Raw genomic sequence first — 24,146 nt, 5'->3', positions numbered from 1 at the left:
CAGTTATTCATTTCACCGATAGAAGTAAGGACCAATTTTCTACAGAGCTCAGGTACGCCGTATACAGCTGAAGTTGGTCGTTCATGATTAGGTTCCGTAGGTTGCAAGTGCTACTCTGAGATGAAGAGGTTAGCATAGGAAAGGAGTTCGTGGCGGGCCGTATCAAACCAGTCAGTAGACTGATGACCAAAAAAAAAACCATGATTTGCTGAAATGCGTCAACGGACAAAAATTGGTTAGCTGGAGGAGGCGTCACCCAGATACCGTGGAAAACCACCGCTACACTTTATAATTGCATCAGTTATTCATTTCACCGAGAGAAGTAAGGACCAATTTTCTACAGAGCTCAGGTACGCCGTATACAGCTGAAGTTGGTCGTTCATGATTAGGTTCCGTAGAGCTGCCATTTTGCGGGGACGCTGATTTCTGCGTTTCACCCGTACTTCCAAATTTCTTATGTTATTAAGGTTCAGTGATGCAGTGAACGAGTCCAGACGGTGAAGTTGGCTCTTATCATTTTGAAACATATAGAAAACAGGGCGACACTTGGTTTCTGAGAACTTTCATACAAACGCCCTGGTTCATATTTACGCTAACTTAAATAAGTATAATTGTAACCTGAATAAAGCCTCAAACACCTGTTAACTGATGATTTATTCACGACCGGTTTCGTTGAGTTAAAGCAGCCTCTTAAGGTGGGTCCACATTGAAGTCAATTTTTTCTATAAAAATAAAGTCAGACAATAAAAATAAACCCAAATAAAAAGTATTAAAGCAGTGTCACATAGATCAGCAAATGGAGACGCTCCCAACGTTCGTAGTCACAAAATCAATACTAGACACTAGTTCCTCCGTCCACATGGTTATTCCCGTCAGTTTAGCATGCAGCTAACCGCCTCCAATGTTCTGACCACGCGACAGCCAACTACAGAGTTTGTGAATTTCCTGTTGCATTGGTGCGTTGGAACGTTCAGGTTATGTTAGGCGGTTCATTAATCTGTTCTTCTGGTTCCTTACGTTTGCCATTATAAATGGGGTCTCTATTATCTGATATTCAGTCTCTTTTCTGACTAGTTTGTTGCCGGTAAGTTGCCTTAGATAAGATTAATGACCTTACGGAATTTTTAAAAATATTTTTCGTCCTTCATCTGCATTCAATTTGTACATGAATGCACATCTAGGCCCAACAGCTTCATTAACTTCTTGATTCCCGATTTTTGATCTTCTATAACTTTTTCTTGCTTCGGGCGGCGTGGGAGGGGGCTTTTAGATTTGTAGTAACGAGGATGTTTCAAATAGTTCAAATGGCTCTGAGCACTATGGGACTTTACATCTGAGGTCATCAGTCCCCTAGAACTTAGAACTACTTAAACCTAACTAACTAAGGACATCACACACATCCATGCCTCAGGCAGGATTCGAACCTGTGACCGTAGCGGTCACGTGGTTCCAGACGAAGCGTCTATAACCGCTCGGGCACACAGGCCAGCGAGGATGTTTAATTATTTACTTTTCTCCGGCAGACGCTCCACTGATGATATATTCGGCTTCTTGCATTACATTTTAATCAAATATATTGCTCTGCATTTTATGACCGGGAGGCCTTTTCGGGTAGTTCGGTCTCATCCTGTTGTTGTTACTCATTTATCACCACACAGGAGGCACGTGTGACTTAGGGTATGTTACGGACGCGAGTAATCTTGCACTCCTCCCCCCTCCCCCCCCCCCCCCCCCAGAGCTCCAGTTTCACCACTGCTGAAAGCACATTAACTGCCAACATGGAAATACTGGACACATACTTCAGGAAGTGGTGCCTCCGCCTAAACCCTCAGAAAAGTTACTTCAGCATTCCAACTACGGAAAAGACACTCTGACTATAAACCAGAAGTTAAACTCCAAGGACAAAGCTTTAAGTGCTGCAGCACACCGAAGTACTTCGAAATAACACTCGATAGGTCCCTAACATTCCTACAAAGTCTCTCCAACGTGGCCGCAAAAGTGAAGACCCGTAATAATATGACTCAGAAGCTTGCTAGTACCTCCTGGGGTTGCAGCACTCGAATCCTAAGATCAACTGCTTTGGCACTATCATCCTCTGTCGCTGATTACTGTTGTCCAGTTTGGATGAACGGTGCTCACTGTGGATGTGCAACTCAACCAGACAATGCGACTTATCCCAGGCCGCATACATAGCACTCAAACCGCATGGCTACCAGTTTTAAGTAACATCCAACCTCCAGCTGTACGAAGATCAGATGCTCTCCTGTAGCTCTGTGGAAACATTCAGAAGAACCCCCAGCTACCCGTACACGGCGATATCGATATATTAATAGCAGAACAGCAGCGTCTGAAGCCAAGAAAACCACCTTGGCGAACTGCACATCATCTCGAAGCCTCCGACTTTAACATCAACAAAGTATGGAGAAGTCAGTGGGAAGAACCGTCACTGTTCAACGGTCATCTGGTAAAAAAGCCTTCCATGCGAGTTCCAGGTCTCACACTCCCCAGACGCCAGTGGAGAACCATCAACCGAATCCTAACATGACAAGGGAACTGTAGATATCTAAAGCACAAATGGGGGTGGGCAACAACTCCAGAGTGTGACTGTGGAGCTGCCCTACAAACAATAAATCACATTGTTGGTGAATGCCCGAAACGGGCCATCGGGGGATCAATAAATGAGATCCATCATGCACCACCTGAAAGGCTCAACTGGATCAACAGATTGGACTTAGAAATCTAAGAACTTGTGCTACGTGTACATAATTTAGCATAATACTTTGACATTTGATTCTGTACCTGTATTTTGCTTGTCCATTTTTACCCTGTATACTTTTAAAATTATGTATTTGATCGGAGCTCTGTATCATCATACGATAAATATATTACATTAACTACGGTTATTTTTGCCACAGTGTCTCATTCCCCGCCCTGTATGCCCCAATGCTCTGCCGAGTATCATTTTTTTAATTACTTCTCCTCCTCGTGGGGTTGGATTCTGTGACAACAAACGTTGGGGGCGTCTCTGCGTAATAATCTACGTGAAACTACAGCAAGTATTTTCATTTGGCTTTACTTCTATTGGCTGTCCTTAATTTATTTTTTTAAATATATAGATTACAAGGACTTTTCCTTTCTTTGTAGAATCATGTAAAGATGCTGCTTTAATGCAGCGAAAACGGTGGTGACTAAATCATCAATTAACACCTTTCAGTTGCTTTATTCAAGTTTACTACGAGTTTCCACGGATGTGGCTGCCCATATTACAGAGTTGTATGTTGAAGGATTGTTTCCAAGTTGTGATACGAAATATACCCCTAAGACTCACGTACCTACCTCCAGCGAGAAGCACACCCCGTACACATTGCAACATGAACGCCTCATTTGGCCGTCGCTGCCTTCGATGGCTTTCAGCATTTGGAAGCACATATCTTTACGATTTGTCCGACCTCACTGTACGTCTCCAGACTCGTAACGTCCACTTCATACGTTTTTTTGGTTCATACAAGGTGCGCAGTGTTGTCTGCTACTGTAAGCAATAGCCTTTTACGATATATCCGACGTCTAGTGTGTGTATATCCCATCCCAATGTTCATTGGGAAAATATTTGAGCTGGACATACCTCCACTGACAGCAGCAGTTCATGTGGTGGTACGAAACTGATTGCCTTTCAAAAGCCGTCTCAAGTCTCTTCAGTGAGGAGCCATTTACGATATCTGTTCTTACGCAGTTTCACATTGATGCGAGAGACACATTGTACTAGGGGCGTTTGAATAGTCCGTGAAAAAATAAAAACTACTTACTTCTTTGGAGTAAACCTGCTTTATTTTTCGACATAGTCTCCCTTTAGACTTATACACTTCGTCCAACGCTGTTCTAATTTGTTGATCGCTTCCGAATAATATGAATTGTCCAAGTCTGCATTATAGCTATAGTTTCTGCAATCACCTCCGCGTTTAAATAAAATCTTTTTCCCGGCAGCCATTTCTTCAAATTGGGGAGCGAATAATAGTCCGAGGGAGCCAAGTCTGGAGAACATGGGGGATATGAAACGAGTTGGAATCCTGTTTCCACTAATTTCGCGACCACAACTGCTGAGGTGTGTGCTGGTGCATTGTCGTGATGGAGAAGGACTTTTTTGCCATCCAATCGCCGGCGTTTTTATTTCAGCTCGGTTTTCAAACATTCCAGTAACGATGAACAATATGCACCTGTAATACTTTTACCCTTTTCCAGATAGTCGATGAGGATTACCCCTTGCGAATCCCAAAAGACAGTCGCCATAACCATTCCAGCCGAAGGAATGGTTTTCGCCTTTTTTGGTGCAGATTCTCCCTTGGTAACCAATTGTTTAGATTGTTGTTTAGTCTCAGGAGTATAGTAATGTATTCATGCTTCATCCACAGTGACAGAATGACGCTTAAAGTCCTGCAGATTCTTCCTGAACAGCTGCAAACTATCCTTGCAACACTTAACACGATTCTGTTTTTCGTCAAGAGTGAGCAATCGCGGAACCCATCTTGCGTATAGCTTTCTCATGTCCAAATGTTTATGCAAAATATTATGTACCCGTTCATTCGAGATAACCTCAGCCCTAGCAATCTCACGCATCTTAACTCTTCTGTCATCCATCACCATATCATGGATTTTATCAATGATTTCTGTAGTCGTAACCTCCACAGGGAGTCCAGAACGTTCAGCATCCCTTGTGCCCATATGGCCACTTCGAAAATTTTGGAACCACTTATAAACTATTTTAATCGAAGGTGCAGAATCACCTTAATGTTTATCAAGCTACTCTTTAGCCTCCTGAGGCGTTTTGCCTTTCATAAAGTAATGTTTAATCTTGACACGAAATTCTTTTTCGTCCATTTTTTTGACAATCACTCGACTTCCTTGATCCACACAAATTCCAACACAAAGACATAGACCAATATGGCTAAAACTTGGTAAGCGTTCTTTCCAAAGATGCTACTAACTATATATAACCTCCATACGCGCCGGTAGTGCCGTCTCTTGGACTTTGCACGGACTTTTCAAACGCCTCTCGTAGACACGTTGGGTACTATGCTTTTTTTTACACCGAGCAAGGTGATTCAGTTGTCAGCACTCCGTATTCGTTTGCGAGAGGATGACGGTTCAAAACCCCGTCCAGCCATCCCCACTTAAGATTCTTTTAAGACAAACTCCGGAATGTTTCCTTTGAAAAGGCTTGGCTAGTTTCCCCCATTATCCGCAATATGTGAATTCTGTCGTTGGACTTCATCACTATTCCGTTGGTCTGATGAAGTATTTCAGTGATCAGCCTTTCGGGTCAAAGTTTTGTAAGTAGAGTCGCTAGGATGAGATGAGACGTGATCGGTGCTTAGGATACTAAACGGCAAGCTCATCAGCGTCCCAATCGGGAGAAAACATGCTCATAGCACGGTGTGACGCTGTAAGCTGAATGTTACCACATTACATTAGGCCCTACGTGTGGTCGTATTTTATGAATTGTCACCTACAGTTTGATTTTAAAGTACATATGTACGCTAATTTGATATACCGTATCAGAAATATTTGTAAGTGTGTGCGTTTCGTGCCAATTTTCTTGAGTGTCCTGAAGCCAGATAGCGTTTCTGTTTAATACTGGATTCTAAACATTTATATACTACAGTGGTGCTTCGGCAATCAGGGCTTTATCTAACTACTAATGATTAGTAGGTCAGTTTAATATCCAGCATTCCCCTTAATAGTTTTCACTGTACTCTTAATCAGCGAACATACAACCATTACATGCTGAAAAAGGTTAAAGAAGATTATATTCCCACACAATACTTGGCCTGCGCAAAACATACAAAAAACGGTTCTGACTTGATAGATCTTGCTTGCAATAATGTTTTGAAACATCATATTACCATAGAAAACAAGCCATAATACAAAAACTACCACGTACGGCAACATAAGCTAGAGCATTATTTTAGGATTATGTAATTCTTCATTACGTACAGTGGCTTCTACATCTACATCTACATTTACATGGATACTCTCCAAATAGCATTTTAGAACCTGGCAGAGGGTTAATCGAACCACCTGCACAATTCTCTATTATTCAAATATTGTATAGCGCACGGAAACAACAAACATCAATATCTATTCGTACGAGCTCTGATTTCTCTTATTTATCGTGGTGATCGTTTCTCCCTACACAGGTCGATGTTAACAAAGTATTTTCGCATTCAGAGGAGAAAGGTGGTGATGGGAACTTCGTGAGAAGATTCCGTTGCAACGAAAAACGCTTTTCTTGTAATGATCTCCAGCCCAAATCTTGTATTATTTCAGTGACACTCTCCCATACTTCGCGATAATACAAAACGTGCTGACCTTCTTTGAACTTTTTCAATGTACTCCGTCAGCCCTATCTGGTAACGATTCCTCACCGCGCAGCAGTATTCTAAAAGAGGACGGACAAGGGTAGTGTAGGCAGTTTCTATGTGTTCCTTCCAATTTAAGTTGTTCGTAATTGTAATATCTAGGTATTTAGTTGAATTTATGGCTTTTAGATTAGACTGATTTATCGTGTAACCGAAGTTTAACGAATTTCTTGTAGCACTCATGTGGATGACCTCACACATTTCGTTATTTAGGGTCAACTGTCAATTTTCGCACCATTCAGATACCTTTGCTAAATCGTTTTGCAATTTTTTTCATCTTCTGATGACTTTATTAGTCGATAAACGACAGTGCCATCTGCAAACAGCCTAACACGGCTGCTCAGATTGCCTCCCAAATCGTATATAACACTACCTTGGGGAACCCTAGATATCATTTCTGTTTTACTCTATGACTTTCCGTCAGTTAATACGAACTGTGACCTCTCTGACAGGAAGTTACAAATCCAATCACATAACTGGGACGATATTGCATAAGCACGCAATTTCACTACGAGCCGCTTCTGTGGTACAGTGTCAAAAGCCTTCCGGAAATACAGAAATACAGAATCGATCTGAATTCCCTTGTCAATAGCACTCAACACTCCATGCGAATAAAGACCTAGATGTGTTTCACAAGAACGATGTTTTCTGAACCCATGTTGACTGTGTGTCAATAGACCGTTTTCTTCAAGGTATTTCGTATTGTTCGAACACAATATATGTTCCAAAATCCTACTGCATATCGACGTTGATGATATGGGTCTGTAATTTAGTGGATTACTGGTACTACCTTTCTTGAATATTAGTATGACCTGTGCAACTTTCGAGTCTTCGGGTACGGATCTTTCGTCGAGCGAAAGGTTGCATTTGATTGTTAAGTATGGAGCTAATGCCTCAAAACATTCTGAAAGGAGCCTAACTGGTATACAGTCTGTACCAGAAGACTTGCTTTTATTAAGTGATTTAAGTTCCTTCACTACTCCGAGGGTATTTACTTCTACGTTACTCATGTCGGCAGCTGTTCTCGCTTCGAATTCTGGAATATCTGCTTCCTCTTCTTCTGTGAAGGCATTTCGGAAGGCTGTGTCTAGTAACTCTGCTTTGGCAGCACTGTCTTCGTTAGTATCTCCATTGCTATCGCTCAGAGAAGCCAGCTTTCATCACAAAACACAACAGACCTCTTCCCCCTTCTCCAATGACCTCTCGCTTGATACCACTGAAGTTGCAAATGGCGATGATGTGGGGTCAGTGGAATGCACGCTATAGGCAGTCTGGCTCGCAGCGGTCCTTGAAATATCTGATTTGTAGCAGTTCGTTGTGTCACTGTTGCACTAACTGCTGCTCAGATTGTTGCTCCAGATACAGTACAATGCGCCAAAGCGATACGCCGAACACGGTAGTGCCACGTGGGAGTCCGCAGCCTTGTCTTCTTCCAACCGTGTATTCTAATGATCACCGCTGTCAGCAGTCATGTAAAATGGCTACATCGCTGCCAAGTCTTTCTACAGTCTCGCGGAGCTTGTGGTGGTCCTATTAAACGATCGTGTTCAAACTCGGTGAGGTGTTGATAGTGGTGAATTTGTCACCGTAAACACATTCATGACTAACATCAACTCATCAAGTGCTGTATTAAAGGTAATTTACGCTCACGAGCAATACAACCTGTATTTTAAAGCAAACCTGATTTTCATCACCATAGTGGCACTAATAGCGCCACTCGTATGCGACTTGCGCTACACTGGGATAGACATAATGTTTCAGATGTAAGAACACGCCTACTAACTTTGATTTAGGTCGCACAACTCCACCTTGGTTTTGTGATTTTTTTCCTTCAGTGTATTTTTTTGTTTTTGTTTTTTCGTTTAGACTAAGAAAAGGGTTAATCAGGGCCGAGAATGGGATTAAAACTCAGAGTGAAAGGATATCAGTGATATGATTCGCTGATGACTTTGGTACCTTCAGTGAAAGAGCAAAAGAACTTCAGGACGTGCTGAACTGAATTAACAGCTGAACGATTCAAGATATGGATTGTGAGAAACCGAAGAAAGACGAAAATAATGAGGAGTAGCACAAATGTGACTAACGATAGGGTTAAAATCAAAATTGGGACTACGAACTAATTAATTCGGCAACTTAAGCAAAATTCCTCATGACGGACGAAGCAATGAGGACGTAAAGGGCAAATTAGCGCAGGCAAGGACGGCACTCGTTGCCAAGAGAAGTAACAAACGCCGGCCATGTTCTAAAGGAACGTATTTCTAAGAATGTACGTTTGCAGCATAACATTACATGGTGCTTAATCACGGAGTGCGGAACATATAGGAAAGGAGAAAATTGAAGCCTCTGAGAGGGGGTGTTGCAAAATGGTTTTTCCAGTGTTTGTGGTCTGGTATGATAAGAAAAGAGGAGATTCTTTGCAGAATCGGCGAAGTAAGGAAGATTTGGAAAACACTGGCAAGAAAGAAGCACTGGATGATATCACATGTGTTAGAACTTCCATGGTACTAGAGTGAGCTGCAGAGTATAAAAACTGAGTGGGGAGACGCATATTTGAATATTTCCAATCAATAAATGAGGCTGTACGGTGCAAGTGCTACTCAGAAATGAAGAGAATTAAATGCGTCTAGCATCACGTTCGCGGTCCATGTGAACCTTGTTTGTTTCATAAATTTAAGTGTGTATCAGGAGAATTGTTTCGATAAGTGACATCACGCTTAGGAAGGAGTTTGTTTCTGTGTAGATAAAGCTCGTAACGAGGTAAATTTCCTTGTATACGGAATGTCAATTAGTATCCTTTTAAGAGAGGTGTTTAGTGGTACGATGCAGCTGAAATTCATAGTGGAGGGACAGGAAACGTGCTAGATATGAAGTCGAAGATTCCCGACGGGACACCAGTACGCAATGCTTTTCTAGTCAAGGATTTGAATTGTGAAACTGCACTGTATTGACAATCCGAGTGTTCATATTTAGAAAATATCTCGGTTTCGTTTTAAATACAAGAGATCAAGTAAATAACTAAACTGATTACTACTCTTGAGAACAGTAAATACACAGGGTGTAAATTTTAAGTTGACAAACCAGAATAACTCGAATAATAAGCCTCACACGAAAATTTGTGTAGGATCCAAAGTTGATTATTTTCAAGGGGGACATCTGCTGGTGCTAAAATTAGCCCGCCACTCCAGCCTCCTGGGGGTGGGGCGGGATGCAGTTTTAAAATTTCAAATGGGAACCCCATTTTTTATTGCAGAATCAGATTCTACATAAAAAACTACGTACATTTTGTTTTAAAAATTTGTTTTCATTCTTGTTATTTGGCGCTGTAATTCAAGAGAATCCATGTTCTCATTTTTGCGTGGAAAATGGTTACGGATAAATAAAAAATACTTATTTACTTCGTAAATTTTGATTCGCTAAAACTAAAACTCTCCCTCGCTCCCCATAGGGTGGAGCTTGAGAGAGGGGAATTAGAGTTTTACAAATGTTCACCCAAATACTGTATTAATTTTTTCCTCATATTCGGATAAGTTTTGCTGTTTCATGGTCAAGAGGCCACACAACTTTTAATTGTCAAACAAATCATCTGAGTAGCCAACTAACTAACCAAACATCCTACTTAATAATGAGTGAAATCATTTTTATTTATCCGTAATCATTTTCCATGCAAAAATGAGAACATGGATTACCTTGAATTACAACTACAAATACCAAGAATCAAAACAGATGTTCAAAACAAAATGTACGAACTTTTTTTTACGTAGAATCTGATCCCACAATAAAAAATGGGGGTTCTCATTTGAAATTTTAAAGTTGCCTCCCGCCGCACCCCAAGGGGGCTGGAGTGGCCGGCTACTTTTAGCACCAGCAAATGTCCCCCTCGAAAATAATCAACTTTGGATTCTATACGTTTTTTCGTATGAAGCTTATTTGTCGAGTTATTCTGGTTTGATAACTTAAAATTAGCACCCTATATACATTTCGAAGATGTATTTGAGTTGTTTTTTTTTAATTTGGTAAATGGAAATGCCTCATGGCTAGGGCCTCCTGTCGGGTGTAGCGTTCGACAGGTGCAAGTCTTTCGAGTTGACGCCACTTCGGCGACTTGCGTGTCGATGGGGATGAAATGATGATGATAAGGGCAGCACATCACCCAGTCGCTGAGCGGAGAAAATCTCAGACCCAGCCGTCAGTAGAACCCAGACCGTTTGACACGACATTCCGCGGCGCTGACCACTCGGCAACCAGGGGCGGACGTTAAAATTTGATATTATGTTATAATCGATCAGTTTTTGTGTGTGTGTGTGTGTGTGTGTGTGTGTGTGTGTGTGTGTGTGTGTGCGTGTGTGTATTTCCTTACTTTTGATTAGTTTTATGCCACTGTACTTATATAGGTGCTAACATTAATGTCACTGAAATTAAAGTTAGAAATTACTTACAAATTTGTGGAAACGATACATAAATGCCTTCTGTCGAATGGCAAGCCTGTACGTTTCAACTGATTGTACTGATCTACCAAGAGGCCAATGAAATAAAAAGAAAATGGAAGCTCCACAGTTACTTCGATACTCCAAAAGATACGAAGTTCCAAATAATTACCATGCTATGAATAGTAACCCTTAAAATGTTAGCATTCTTTATTTATTTATTGGCTCATTAATGCTGTTTTTTTTTAATGTCTACAAAGTTTTAAACGCGTATTCAGTGAAGCAGCATTGTGGTGCTCATGACTGGACAACATTAACTTATTGGTCTTAAATATGTTTTGATGGTGAGAGGGGTGCATTTATTTGCTACTAGAAAGGGAAAATGTAAGAAATTTAGGAGAATGGGGATGCACTTAATGAATATTGTTTTTAGTCCCTGTGTCATCGAACTCACCTATGTAGAACTCCTAGGTCAGGTGTCCAGATCTCGTCAGTATAAACGTAAACATTTTTTACTACGTCACTACCTGTCCAAGATAAGCGTGAGTCCGTCCAAGCCTGTGAAAAGAAGTACAGCACTATCACTAAATCTCACTAGGATTTGGAAATTTCAAATAATTACTTACGTAATTTAAGATATAAATATTACATGTTCTACTCACAATGTAAATAAGGCCTTTTATCTCCATTACCCGCGCGTATCCATACTGAAACATTATTATAATAAGAAAAATCTATGGATAAACAGGAGACATGACTTACAATTTACAATAATTTTATATTTTTCTTTAAATTTGCTTATTTCCTTTTTAATCGCAACAGACTTATGATCAAGACAGTAGATCTACACCGAATGAATATAGCAGAAACATACAACAAGTGCTTACGCTGATACATAGTACTTACATAAAATATCATAGCTCTTATTTAAATATTTTAAACAATTTCTTCATACTGTGGGCCAAAGCCTGCACAATATTGTTACGTCACAGAAAATATATTTGTGTTAACCACATAAAAATTAACATTTCTTCCCTGGTAATGCAAGAAGCCTTATAACGGATAAGTGCTGAGCAGTGCCCTAGCCCAGGACGTTGAACTGTCTAGCGCCAGTACACCAAAATGATGTCATAGGGAGAGAGGTTCCGTCATTGCGGTGACAACGCACCCTAAAGTGAGAAAACTTTTTCAGAAGGCAAGTACTCTTACCGAGGAAACTGGCGTAGCAGAAGGAGCTAGCCAACGCCTCTGAAGCGTGTAGTTGTATAATATTAAAGCTCTGGGTTGTTTCCTTCATGAGCTGACGAAACAAGATGAGCAGAGGTAATGAAGTCATCGTCAGTCAGTGGCGACGACCAGCTATGTTGACGGACTGCTTTTTCGGGGATGAGGGAGCTGCTGTGGAGGGGAACTGGCCAGCAGCCACGCCCCCTTCCCGCTGGCAGCCTGCGCGCTGCCTGCTGACAAGGGAATCTCCCCATCGCACCCTCCTCAGATTTAGCTATAAGTTGGCACGTTGGATAGGCCTTGAAAAACTGAACACAGATCAATCGAGAAAACAGGAAGAAGTTGTGTGGAACTCTGAAAAATTAAGCAAAATATACAAACTGAGTAATCCATGCGAATGATAGGCGACATCTGGGAAGATTTCGCTCAGGAGCGCCGTGGTCCAGTGGTTAGCGTGAGCAGCTGCGGAGCATCTGGTGATTGGTTCAAATCTTCCTTCGAGCGAAAATTTTAATTTTTCAGACAATTATCAAAATTCAGGCACTCACACATAATCAACTTCGCTCTCCAAAATTCCGGGACATGTTCAGATTTGCTTGGACATATGCAGGATTTGACGGTCTACACACGAAAAAATTTGAAAACGTTAAAAACATATGTTTTAACAGAGCACAAGGAAAAGTGAGCGACTGTGAAACAGTTGGATTCATTTGTTGCAGTTTATGTGACACTCTTATGTTTTCATCACTTTTTTGGGAGTAGTTATCTCATCCACAAGAAAACCTAAATCGGGCAACGTAGAAGAATGTTTTTACCCATTCGCCAAGTGTACAAGTTATGTGGGTCGACAACATATTCCTGTCATGTGACGCACATGCCGTCACCAGTGTCGTATAGAATATATCAGACGTGTTTTCCTGTGGAGGAATCGGTTGACCTATGACCTTGCGATCAAATGTTTCCGGTTCTCATTGAAGAGTCACGTCCTTTCGTTTACTAATCGCACGGTTTTGCGGTGCGGTCGAAAAACACAGACACTAAACTTATTACAGTGAACAGAGACGTCAATGAACGATTGGACAGATCATAACTGTGCGAAAATAAAGAAAAATTTTGCGCTCGAGGGAGACTTGAACCAAGGTCCTCTCGTGCCGCAGTTGCTCACTGTAATCACGGGACCACGGCGCTCCTGCGATCAGCTTATGCTTGATGTTGGCTATCTTCGCATGAACTACTCAGTTTGTATATTTTGTTTATTTTTTCATAGTTCCACACAACTTCTTCCTGTTTTCTCGATTGATCTGTGTTCAGTTTTTTAAGACCTATCCACAGTGCCAACTTATAACGACATCTGAGGGGGGTGCGATGGGGAGGTTCCCTTGTGAGGACAACATACCACGCCGCCTCGCGTCACTCGCCCCCGCAGTTACTCATCAGTGGTGATATCTTTGCATTTTCAGTTTATTTAAAAAAAAAGACATTTTTACTTCATCCTATCAACAAGAACACTTTGCATGTTTACCTCATTCACACTATTATGTTTTATTCCAATTTTGTTTTGATGTTTTATACTGCTTTGATGTTTCATGATGATTCTTGTATACACACAATATTGTTGACGTAAGTCCCTTTGTGACCCCAAGGAGGTCTTTAGAGTCTCTACACCCTCCCACAGGTTAAGACTCCTGCCATCTTCCGTGAGGGCCATTCTTAATCCAGTAATGTTTACTTTGTTTTGCAAGCTAATATTGTTTGCATTCAAATAATAATTACATTGAGCGAATTCACGTACATTCTCCGCACCCACAGAAGGGGGAGGAGTGTAAAGGATGAGCCAGTCAGTAGGAGGTTTTACTTTATTATATGAGCTTCCAAACGGTAGCTTCATTTTTCCATTGCGGCCAAGCCACGGCCGGCAGTGTTAGCTGCCTGTAAATTCTTTCGTCCCACGGTTTAGCAACAGGAAGTCAGCACCGATGAAGGGCACCTTGTTCACACAGTCTCCAGATGTGTACATGATGCCGAACTACGCCGCCTGTGCCAGACTGCCGAGCCGTTCTAGGCGCTACAGTCTGGAACCGCGCGACCGCTTCCGTCGCAGGTTCGAATCCGGTCTCGGGCATGGATGTGTGTGATGTCCTTAGGCTAGTTAGGTTTAAGTAGTTCTGACTTCTAGGGGACTGATGACCTTAGAAGTTAAGTCCCATAGTGCTCAGAGCCATTTGAACCATTTTTTTTTCTTTTTCTTTTGTGCCAGACTCTGAGTCGAAGACCACGCACAGTAGACAATGATACCACCAGTCACCTATTCCGGATTTAGGCTCCGCAAGCATCAAGTACTCCTCTGAGCATAAGATTGCACGCAGACTACGTGGCGTCTTCATACTGTCAGATCACTTACTGGCTCACTGCTTCCTGAGAGTGTACGCTTCCTGGTGGAGTGTATGTTCTGATACAGACCGGTAGCTGCCTGCTACCTTGCTGTTTCTCTCCAGTCCAGGAGCTGATCTTCGGCCAGAGCAAGCGCACGCTTTCGAAAATGAGAATTCTGAGGTCGGCGGTTCGAATACTATCCTCTCCTGAACTGTATTCTGTGCTCGAGTTGGGCTAACAGTCTGGTCGGGACTGTTGCCAGTGCCGGCTTTCTGATGACTACATCGTATGGCAAAACATGTTAGTGTCATCGACGTACATCACACGTTATGTCAATTGTGGCTTACATAGAGCGATATGAGCTTTTCTTAGTGTGGGCACGGAGGGGTATGAACCTATCTCAGTGTGTACCAACAGGGAGGTGTCAAATGTCAGAATTATTGAGGTACAGTCAGTAGTACCCACTATTAACCTTACGGTTGTTTTTGAGGTACGGATATAGAGGTAACTGTAGTAGCGGTAGTTGTGGTGGGATGTCAGGATAGGTGGTGTAATTAGATATATCACCATATAAGGCAATGATGAGGTGAGATTATTATCTGGGCCACCAGACTGAAGCCAAGTTCATGTCCACTGATAAATCGTAAATATATTACAGTCAAGTATTACTCCATCAGGCGAGGGATCTGTGTTGTTTAGTGAGTGTCCAGGATAGGACGCCTGTGCTGAAGTTAACATGTGGCCCTCGCCAACGTTGCCAACTCGCAGAAGTAAGCGAGGCACAGTTCTGTTATCAGGACTATGGTAGCGAGGAAGAGCGGAAGAGCAACATCAGAGTACAGACTTCGGTGGCAGCCTGCTGTACCGACCTCTACAGGAGTCGGCTGAGGTGGCTAGCACACACCTGTGGCTCAGTACTTCAGTAGCTGGCGCACAACTAGGGCTCAGTAACTGGAACATTTTTTTTGAGTCATCTGTCTTTTGACTGACTTGATGCGGCGAGCCACGAATTCTTCTCCTGTGCCAACCTCTTCATCTGAGATCAGCACTTGCAACCTACGTCCTCAGTTGTTGCTGTATGTTTTCCAACCTCTGCCTTCCTCTCCAGTTTATACCCTCTACAGCTGCCTCTAGTACCTTGGAAGTCATTCCCTCATGTCTTAACAGATGTCCTATCATCCTGTCCAATCTCGTTGTTAGTGTTTTCCATATAATTCTTTCCTCTCCGATTCTGCGCAGAACCTTCTCACCTTATCAGTCCACCAAATTTTCAACGTTAGTCTGTAGCACCACATCTCATACCCTCGACTCTCCTCTGCTGCGGTTTTCTCACAGTCCATATTTCACTAACATACGATGCTGTGCTCCAAACGTACATTCTCAGAAATTTATTCCTCAAATTAAAACCTATGTTTGATACTAGTAGACTGTTCTTGACCAGAAATAACCTTTTTACCATTGCTAGTCTGCTTTTGACGTCCTCCTTGCTCCATCAATCATTGGGTATTTTGCTGCGTAGGTAGCTGAATTCCTTAAACTTCATCTTCTTGGTGACCATCAGTACTAATGTTAAATATCTCTCTGTACTCATTTCTGCTGGTCATTACCTTCGTCTTTCTTCGAATTACTCTCGGTCCAAATTCTGTACTCATTAGACTGTTCATTTAATTCAGCAGATCATGTAATTCTTCATCACTTTCACTCAGGATAGCAATATCATCAGCGAATTGTATGATTGATATCCTTTCACCTTGAATTTTAATTCCGCTGCTGAACCTTTTTCTTATGTCCATCACTGCTTCTTCGATGTAGAGGTTGAACAGTATGGGTGAAAGTTTACATCCCTGTCTTACACCATTTTTAATCCGAGCACTTCGTTCTTGGTCGTCCACTCTTATTTTTCCCTCTTGGCCCTTGTAGGTATTGTATATTACCCATCTCTCCCTACAGCTTACCCCTTTTTTTCTCAGAACTACTAACATTTTGTAGCATTTTACATTGTCATATGGATGTGTCTTGATTTTTCTGTAGTCCTGCAAGTGTCCCTCTATAATATGTTGGATTTTAAGCACAGAACGAGGATAAGGTGTTAGTATTACATATCTCAGAGCTTTGGGAGTAACGTTTTCCAGAAAACTCTACAGAGCGAAAGTCTAATGTGACATAATAGAGATGATTTTAATTGTTTACATGTGTTAAATTTTTCACCAAACCTGCAATCTTTGTTATCCAAGTTATTATTTGTTGTATAGACTATATTGCTTGGCTGGAAGTTGTTAACTGACGTTTCAAATAACTGTTTTAGTAAACTCTTTCATTTCCTTGATCAATTTATTATTCATCTGTGTTCTGTGGCAGAAAATGCTGTTTTGAGTTTGTATTCTTTCTTAGTAAATGTAAGTTCAGACTGTAGCTTGTTCCATGGACATGGCCCGGTCTGGCTGTGCAGTAGATGTAGCAGTTATTTTAATGTTCATTACTGGTCCATAGATGTATGCACATGGTGTAATTAAAGTACTCATGTTTAGGAAATATCCTTACAACGATATAGATTAACATTTTTCGTTATTACTCTGATGGTCCATATATGTATATAGAAAACTGAATTCAAATTTTGTGAATTTTTGCACGCTAAAAAATCCTTAGCACAGTATTGACTGTACCTGAATAGTTTGTAACTTAAAGACACTGGCTGCTACACAGTGATGCCACACGGCTAAGGTGTAACATGTCGGTGACACTATGTGTGGCTTAAGACTACTCAAACTGACAATTTGTATTCATTCCTAGAGCTTCTGTATTCGTTACGATGTATCTGTCATTTTATTCCTTAAAGGAAATTAATGGTTTTTTCCTTACATTGAATATAACTTTATTACGTATTGGCCGATTGTAAACTTCTTTGAGAGTTTCAGTTCCTTTCTTTGCAAGGAGTTCTCCAGTTTTCTCAAGTGCTTCAAAATTACTGTCATTGGCGAAGAGAATATTTTACCACTTTTCTGTAAGCTTGCTGTGGTTCACAACCACATGGGTCCTGATATGAAAAGAAGTGGCACTCCAGACCATCACTCCTGGTTGTAGGGCCATATCCCGCCACTGTCTGGGATGTCTCCAGAAACGTCTTCGCTGCTCGGCAGGGTTCATTTCAAAGCGAGACTCATCACCGAGGACAATTCTATTTCAAACAATGACTGCTCGTCATTCTGACGATCTAACGCGCCGCTTAGACAGAAGTAGGCGCGATATCCCTCAGGAGGACACCCAACTCTTCCGAACGAGGAAAAGATAACTGTAAAGTTAGGAACATGGTATGTTGTAATATACAAAGTGCAAGAGGTCAAGGATGGCTGATGTGTGCAATTATCCCACTATAGACTGGGATGAAAGACAGGATGTTTGGCGCGGCAGCTGGTACATTGTGTCAGTTGGATGGCAATTGAAAGTCACAGGAACACTGAGATAACCATACTGTCTTTTTTGCTAACAAGAGTAGTATGGGATTAGTTGAGGTGACGTCTCGCTGCGGTCAGCATCTGCAGCACAGTTAGCCTTAAAAAGTGGTGTGTGTTTACCTCGCTATGCGACCCCAGACGGTGATCGGCTTATGGAGTCACTCTGGCAGACAGGCGTGCAGCGGTGAAGTCATGATGTTAGCATCTCAGTGAGAGTGGTGTGGCACAGATGCACTCATGCAGTAGCAGAGTCGACGTGCGCAAGGTTACGTACACTTTGTGATCAAAAGTATCCGGACACCTGGCAGATAATGACGTACAAGTTCGTGGCGCCCTCAGTCGGTAATGCTGGAAATCTGTATGTGTTGGCCCACCCTTAGCCTTGATGACAGCTTCCACTCACGCAGGCATACGTTCAGTCAGGTGCTCGAAGGTTTCTTGGGCAATGGCAGCCCATTCCTCACGGAGTGCTGCACTGAGGAGAGGTATCGATATCGGTCGGTGAGGCCTGGCACTAAGTTGGCTTTCCAAAACATCCCAAAGGTGCTCTGTAGGATTCAGCTCAGGACTTAGTACAGGCCAGTCCACTACAAAGATTTTATTGTCATGTAACCACTCCGCCACAGTCCGTGGATTCTGAACAGGTGCTCGATCGTGTTGAAAAATGCAACCACCATACTCGAATTGCTCTTCAACAGTGGGAAGCCAGAAGGCACTTAAAAGCTCAATGTAGGCCTGTGCTGTGATAGTGCCACGCAAAACAACAACGGGTACAAGGCCGTTACATGAAAACATGACCACACCATAACACCACAGCCTCCGAATTTTACTGTCGACGCTACACACTCTGGCAGATGACGTTCACCGGGCATCCGCCGTACCCACACCCTGCCATCGGATTGCCACATTGTCTACCGTGATTCGTCACTCCACACAAGGTTTCTCCCCTGTCCAGTTGTCCAATGTTTGCGTTTCTTACACCAAGCAAGGCGTCGTTTGGAATTTACCGGCGTGATGTGTGGTTTATGAGTAGCCGCCCGACCATTAAATCCAAGTTTTCTCATCTCCCGCCTAACTGTCATAGCACTTGCAGTGGATCCTGATGCAGTTTGCCATTCCTGTGTGATGGTTTGGATAGATGTATGCCTGTTGTACATTACGACCCTCTTTGACTGTCGGCGGTCTCTGTCACTCAACAGACGAGGTCGGCCTGTACGCTTTTGTCCTGTTCGTGTCTCTTCATGTTTGCACTTCACTATCACATCGGAAAACAGTGGATAAAACAGTGGACCTAGGAATGTTTAGGAGTGTGAAAATCTCGCGTACAGACGTATGACACAAGTGACACCCAATCACCTGACAACATTCGAAGTCCGTGAGTTCCGCGGAGCGCACCATTCTGCTTTCGCGCGACGTCTAATGACTGAGGTCGCTGATATGGAGTACCTGGCAGTAGGTGGCAGCACAATGCACGTAATATGAAAAAAACGTATATTTTTGAGAGTGTTCGGATACTTTTTAATCACATATTGCAGCATCTATACAGTGAGTGACCCCCAGGTGCGAACCCAATGAAGGCTCAGACACGCCATTTGAAGTAGGTACTTGTCAGCCAGCAAACGATCCCCAGCTGGAAGGCTGCTATTCTTTTCCCGACAGCGTCAGGCATACGCGCAGCCCACAGTTTCGCATGCCACGGAGGCAGCATCTACGTAGTAGCCGCATGCTTGAGCACCCACAGTGGATCGATAACTGTCACGGAGTACATCTCGGAAGTGATGGCAGACAGTGACAGCACTTATAGCTGCGGCGTGCAGTGTTTATGGTCACTCGTCTGACCATGTTTTCACAGGACATAATTTCTTAACACATAGGTCATGGAAGCGGTGTAGGGCCACTAGGACCAAACACGTACGTGGTGAAATTCCAGTCGGCCCTGCGACAGTCTGATCCCTCACACTATGCTTTGACGACTATATCCCAGCCCTATCAACACTATCAAGGCTGTATGTGAGGTAATCACCCTGGCTCTAGTGCGAGGGTGGTGCCTTCAGTCACAGCAACTGTGTACCATGTTTCCGCCACGCAATTTTCTCTGTAATGTATTTTCCATATTCCACTCCTAATGTGCAACTTTACCTGCATCTCCTATGCCTCCAAGTATGAGTTCCAAAAGGTTCCAGTATGTTTTTACGCATAAGAAAGTCAGTTTATTGAAGATATTGGTCACTTTCCACGCATAACTTCAATATTTTACTTGACGTACTGCCTCCTAGTGCGTACACCGTTTTTTGCCGGTATTCATCACTGATTATCATATTTATCGTCATGTTCTGCAGTCACCATTCATGGCCCTAACAAGCTGCTTTTAAGCCTCTTGTTTTACTGCACACTACTAACATCCCGAAAAATCCCCTGTGAAGTCCAGGTGGGTCGTTTTATGAACCACACCACCGAAAAATCTTGATATGCGAGAAGGAGGTGATTTATATGTCTGTCCTTCTTATAAACCTTGGTATATCAGGGTATTCCTCACCCTTAAAAGACGGTTTCCCCTTCTTGTGTCGTATCAATTTAATCCAAGTTAAATTCAACGGCTATGGTACTCGTATTTCTGCACTGGTTTTAATCTACGTAGTGCTACCTGTTGGCTTGATAACAACAAGGTCTCCGTCTTACTTACACTGACCCACATTTGCAGCTTGCTACATCGTGCATTCTGTTCTATCCACGCTTAATCAAAATTCTGTAGGCTTTATAACTCGCTTACATATATTTCTCTTCCATGTTTTTCTTACTTTCGCACACAAGGACTAACCCATCTGTTCAGGTGAGAGCTAGTTAATGTCATCATCGCGGATTTAATTCCATTGAGACATACTAAGTACGATGGCACGCAGAAAGGGAATACCTCCTAATTTTTTATGTGAAAACTCTTGAAACATTTTAAATTTAACGAACGTTGTTAGCTTTCCCTACATGTATTATTCATGTCTACATATTTATTTCTCAACATTGTCATCCTGGTGACGAACACGTTGCTCCCAACAAGAGACCAGTTTGTTTATACCGTCACTAAAGAATGTTTCACTTCGTTGAAGAAGTCACAACCTAACCTGTGCTTGCATCGCTTCACCACTATCGAACTGAAGTTCTCGAAGGCGTTCTTTAAGTTTTGGAAACAAATGACAATCGGATGGGGCAAAGCCTATACTGTATGGTGGATGATCAATGACACTGAACCCAAGACTTCAGATTGTTGCAGATGTTGCAGGGCTTGAGTGTGAACTGGTATTTGTCACGCTGAACAAGAGGGTGCTCCAAGTCCGGAGGAACGCTTCAAATTTGAAACTCGGTTAAAGCACGCCATTTCCTAAGCAACGACATAGTTACATTGCACACCGATATGCTACAATTTGGAACTCTCTAGCGGCAGAGAGCTGCAGATACCTAGACATATTAACAACTTAAGTTTTATTTAAAAAAAAAAAACTTTAAGCCTTTCACATTAAAAACTCGGAGACATTACTTTCAGCGTGCCATTGTGTTTATTGGGGAAGACGAGAATCTAATAAAACCAGGATGTAGTGATCACTGCACAGATGTTTCTTAACCGAGCGGTACGGTCGATTTGCAGGAACCTCACCAGATCCACGTTGAGGAGGTCAATATAGAGTCTCACTTTCAGCTGGTCACCAGGGGGCGGCAGTGCGCGATCGTAGTTCTTGAATAAGGCAGACCGCACTGCCGCTATCTGGGACGCGGAAGCCGAAACCGCTTCCACTGCACGCCGTTCACCTGTCGAGGAAGGAGTATCATACACTGCTGCGTAAAACATCCCAACAGGTGACGTCAATAAGATTAACACATACATAAGCAACTGAGGTGGTGTAACGATTTCTGCGAATCATAACGTGAGGAAGGTGTTACAAAAATAAAGAACACAGAAATAGCACCTAAATTATTTGATAAATGCTATCTAGAAGAACAGAAACAAATTACATCTGTTTACATTTAGAGCAATGTAAATAGGAAAAAACACACTTGTGGCTTCGTGTATGGAGTAGGATAAAAATGGTCAATAGATCTTTTGAAACTGACGGAAAACAAAGAGGGTAAAACTAGTGTTTGACGTCCTGCCACAGCTTAATTGATCAAAAACGAGGCAAAGGTTGGTACTGAACACGGTTGGGGAAAGAGATCAAAATGTCATTTTCTAATCAACTCTCTCGGAAATTAACTTACAAGATGTAGGGAAAACAAGAAAAGTGTACATACGGATAGCTGGACGATAATTTAAACACTATTGCTACCTAGCATTCGAGCCTATCTATTGACCCCACTTCTCTCACTGGATTAGAGTTTGTGTTACATGTGTGTCTTAATGAGCACCTTGTAGTTGGTGATCAAACTAAAGTTTGTTGGGACCAAATTTTTGCAATACAGTGAATGCTCGTAGACAGTTGTAGTTTGTTTGTAAAGTTATGTTAAAGAATCTCAGCATGAAACGAGGATATGTTCGTACTGATGACTCTAATTTACTGTGTAGTATTGTTGTAATGGAACAGACCACAGATAGTGCAACAACCGCACAAAGTTGCCACTAATAATATGATGCCGAGAATTTGATATTTACACTACTTACCAGCATTTTCACTGTTGTTTTCAGTCATAGAGAGTTTAACTTGACTTAATGTTGAACTTTGAGAAGCGTGTTCGTTTGGGACCTGAAGAGTCCGGTGAATGCCACTCTAGAAATTATTGCTCGAACCTAGCCAGTTAAGTTTTATCTGTAGTAAACACTAATATCATTAAATGTGGCAAAGATATCTACTGCAAGTATCGTCCGTATAATATTCTGCTTGTCATAAAATATGTGAGGTGTAGATCTCAAATAGATCTGCTTATCCTAAATCTATTTATGATACTGTTAAAAGATCTCCTAAGGTAAAATGTGTTAACGATAGTGATAACATTACATATCTCATCGATAGTAGCTGATTTAGTACCACCATCTGTAGCGCTTTTGCTATCTGTTATTCCGCTCGTTGAAAGTGAGTAACGAGATTTTACACATTAGTCGTCAACTAAAGAAGTCGAATTGCGCACAGCATCGAACCCAAATGTATCTCTATGCTTGCAACAGATAAAATATTGTTTCAGTCATGACCCAGAGCTTTGATAAACAGAAAACTTTATACAAGTAGCCAAGATACTGTTAAGAACTTCATTTTGCCGGACGGAGTGGCCGTGCGGTTCTAGGTGCTACAGTCTGGAACCGCGAGACCGTTACGGTCGCAGGTTCGAATCCTGCCTCGGGAATGGATGTGTGTGATGGCCTTAGGTTAGTTAGGTTTAAGTAGTTCTAGGAGACTGATGACCTCAGAAATGGAGTCCCATAGTGTTCAGAGCCATTTGAACCATTTTTTGAACTTCATTTTTCTGTAACTAGTTTCGACTATTGCCTCATCATCTGGCAGACTTTAAAGCATTAATCAGAGTAAAGCCTACATATCTGTAGGTACAAACTGTGTTATATTAACACCTAATGTTTTAGTAGCAAGTGATCGCCCCTTTTTTTCCACAACATTAACTACAAATTCGGCACATTTTGTGAATATGGATACCTGGCATAAATTTTGATTTAAGCTTTAACGTTTTCCAGATAATGAGACATTTGCAACAACAAACAAAAAGACCCAGTAAAGTGTGCAGGCCGAAGTGGCCGTGCGGTTAAGGGCGCTGCAGTCTGGAACAGCAAGACCGTTACGGTCGCAGGTTCGAATCCTGCCTCGGGCATGGATGTTTGTGATGTCCTTAGGTTAGTTAGGTTTAACTAGTTCTAAGTTCTAGGGGACTAATGACCTCAGCAGTTGAGTCCCATAGTGCTCAGAGCCATTTTTGAACCCAGTAAAGTGCAAGTACGTCAATAACAAAATAATTAAAAGTTTTATGTGGGCAAATTTATAATTTCGAACGTGTTGTTATTGAAATGTTCTGGAAATACGTTTGTCAGTTGTATCCTCATCAACAGGGACACCGGGTTTCAACTTAGCAAGGCCTGGAAACCATTATTAAACACCATCAAAGAGCAACGGCACGAGCGGACGCGAGATCCTTCCGCCACGGCGGACGGAGATGACCTGCGCCTACCACCGGGCGTGGCTGCAGCTACCCCCACCCCTCCCACCACGCGGCGCCCCGTCGGCCGTCCGCGCCGGGGTACGACTCGGGACCCCGCGGACATAAATACCACG

The 24,146-nt window shown here is 42.3% G+C and overlaps 1 protein-coding gene across 1 annotated transcript in view; it reads right to left on the bottom strand.

The window, feature by feature from the left end:
• Positions 1-24,146, bottom strand: part of LOC124795442 (neuronal acetylcholine receptor subunit beta-3-like) — a 167,919-nt gene that overhangs the window by 127,231 nt on the left and 16,542 nt on the right. The window contains exons 2-4 of the mRNA XM_047259466.1: positions 21,536-21,687; positions 11,500-11,544; positions 11,292-11,395 (exon numbers count right to left, since the gene is read on the bottom strand). Of these exons, the coding sequence (XP_047115422.1) occupies positions 11,292-11,395; positions 11,500-11,544; positions 21,536-21,687 (301 nt within the window). The remainder of the gene's footprint in view (positions 1-11,291; positions 11,396-11,499; positions 11,545-21,535; positions 21,688-24,146) is intronic.

Source organism: Schistocerca piceifrons, chromosome 4 (assembly GCF_021461385.2).
Source record: "Schistocerca piceifrons isolate TAMUIC-IGC-003096 chromosome 4, iqSchPice1.1, whole genome shotgun sequence".
Taxonomy (NCBI): Eukaryota; Metazoa; Arthropoda; class Insecta; order Orthoptera; family Acrididae; genus Schistocerca; species Schistocerca piceifrons.
This window is presented reverse-complemented; position numbering and strand designations above follow the sequence as displayed.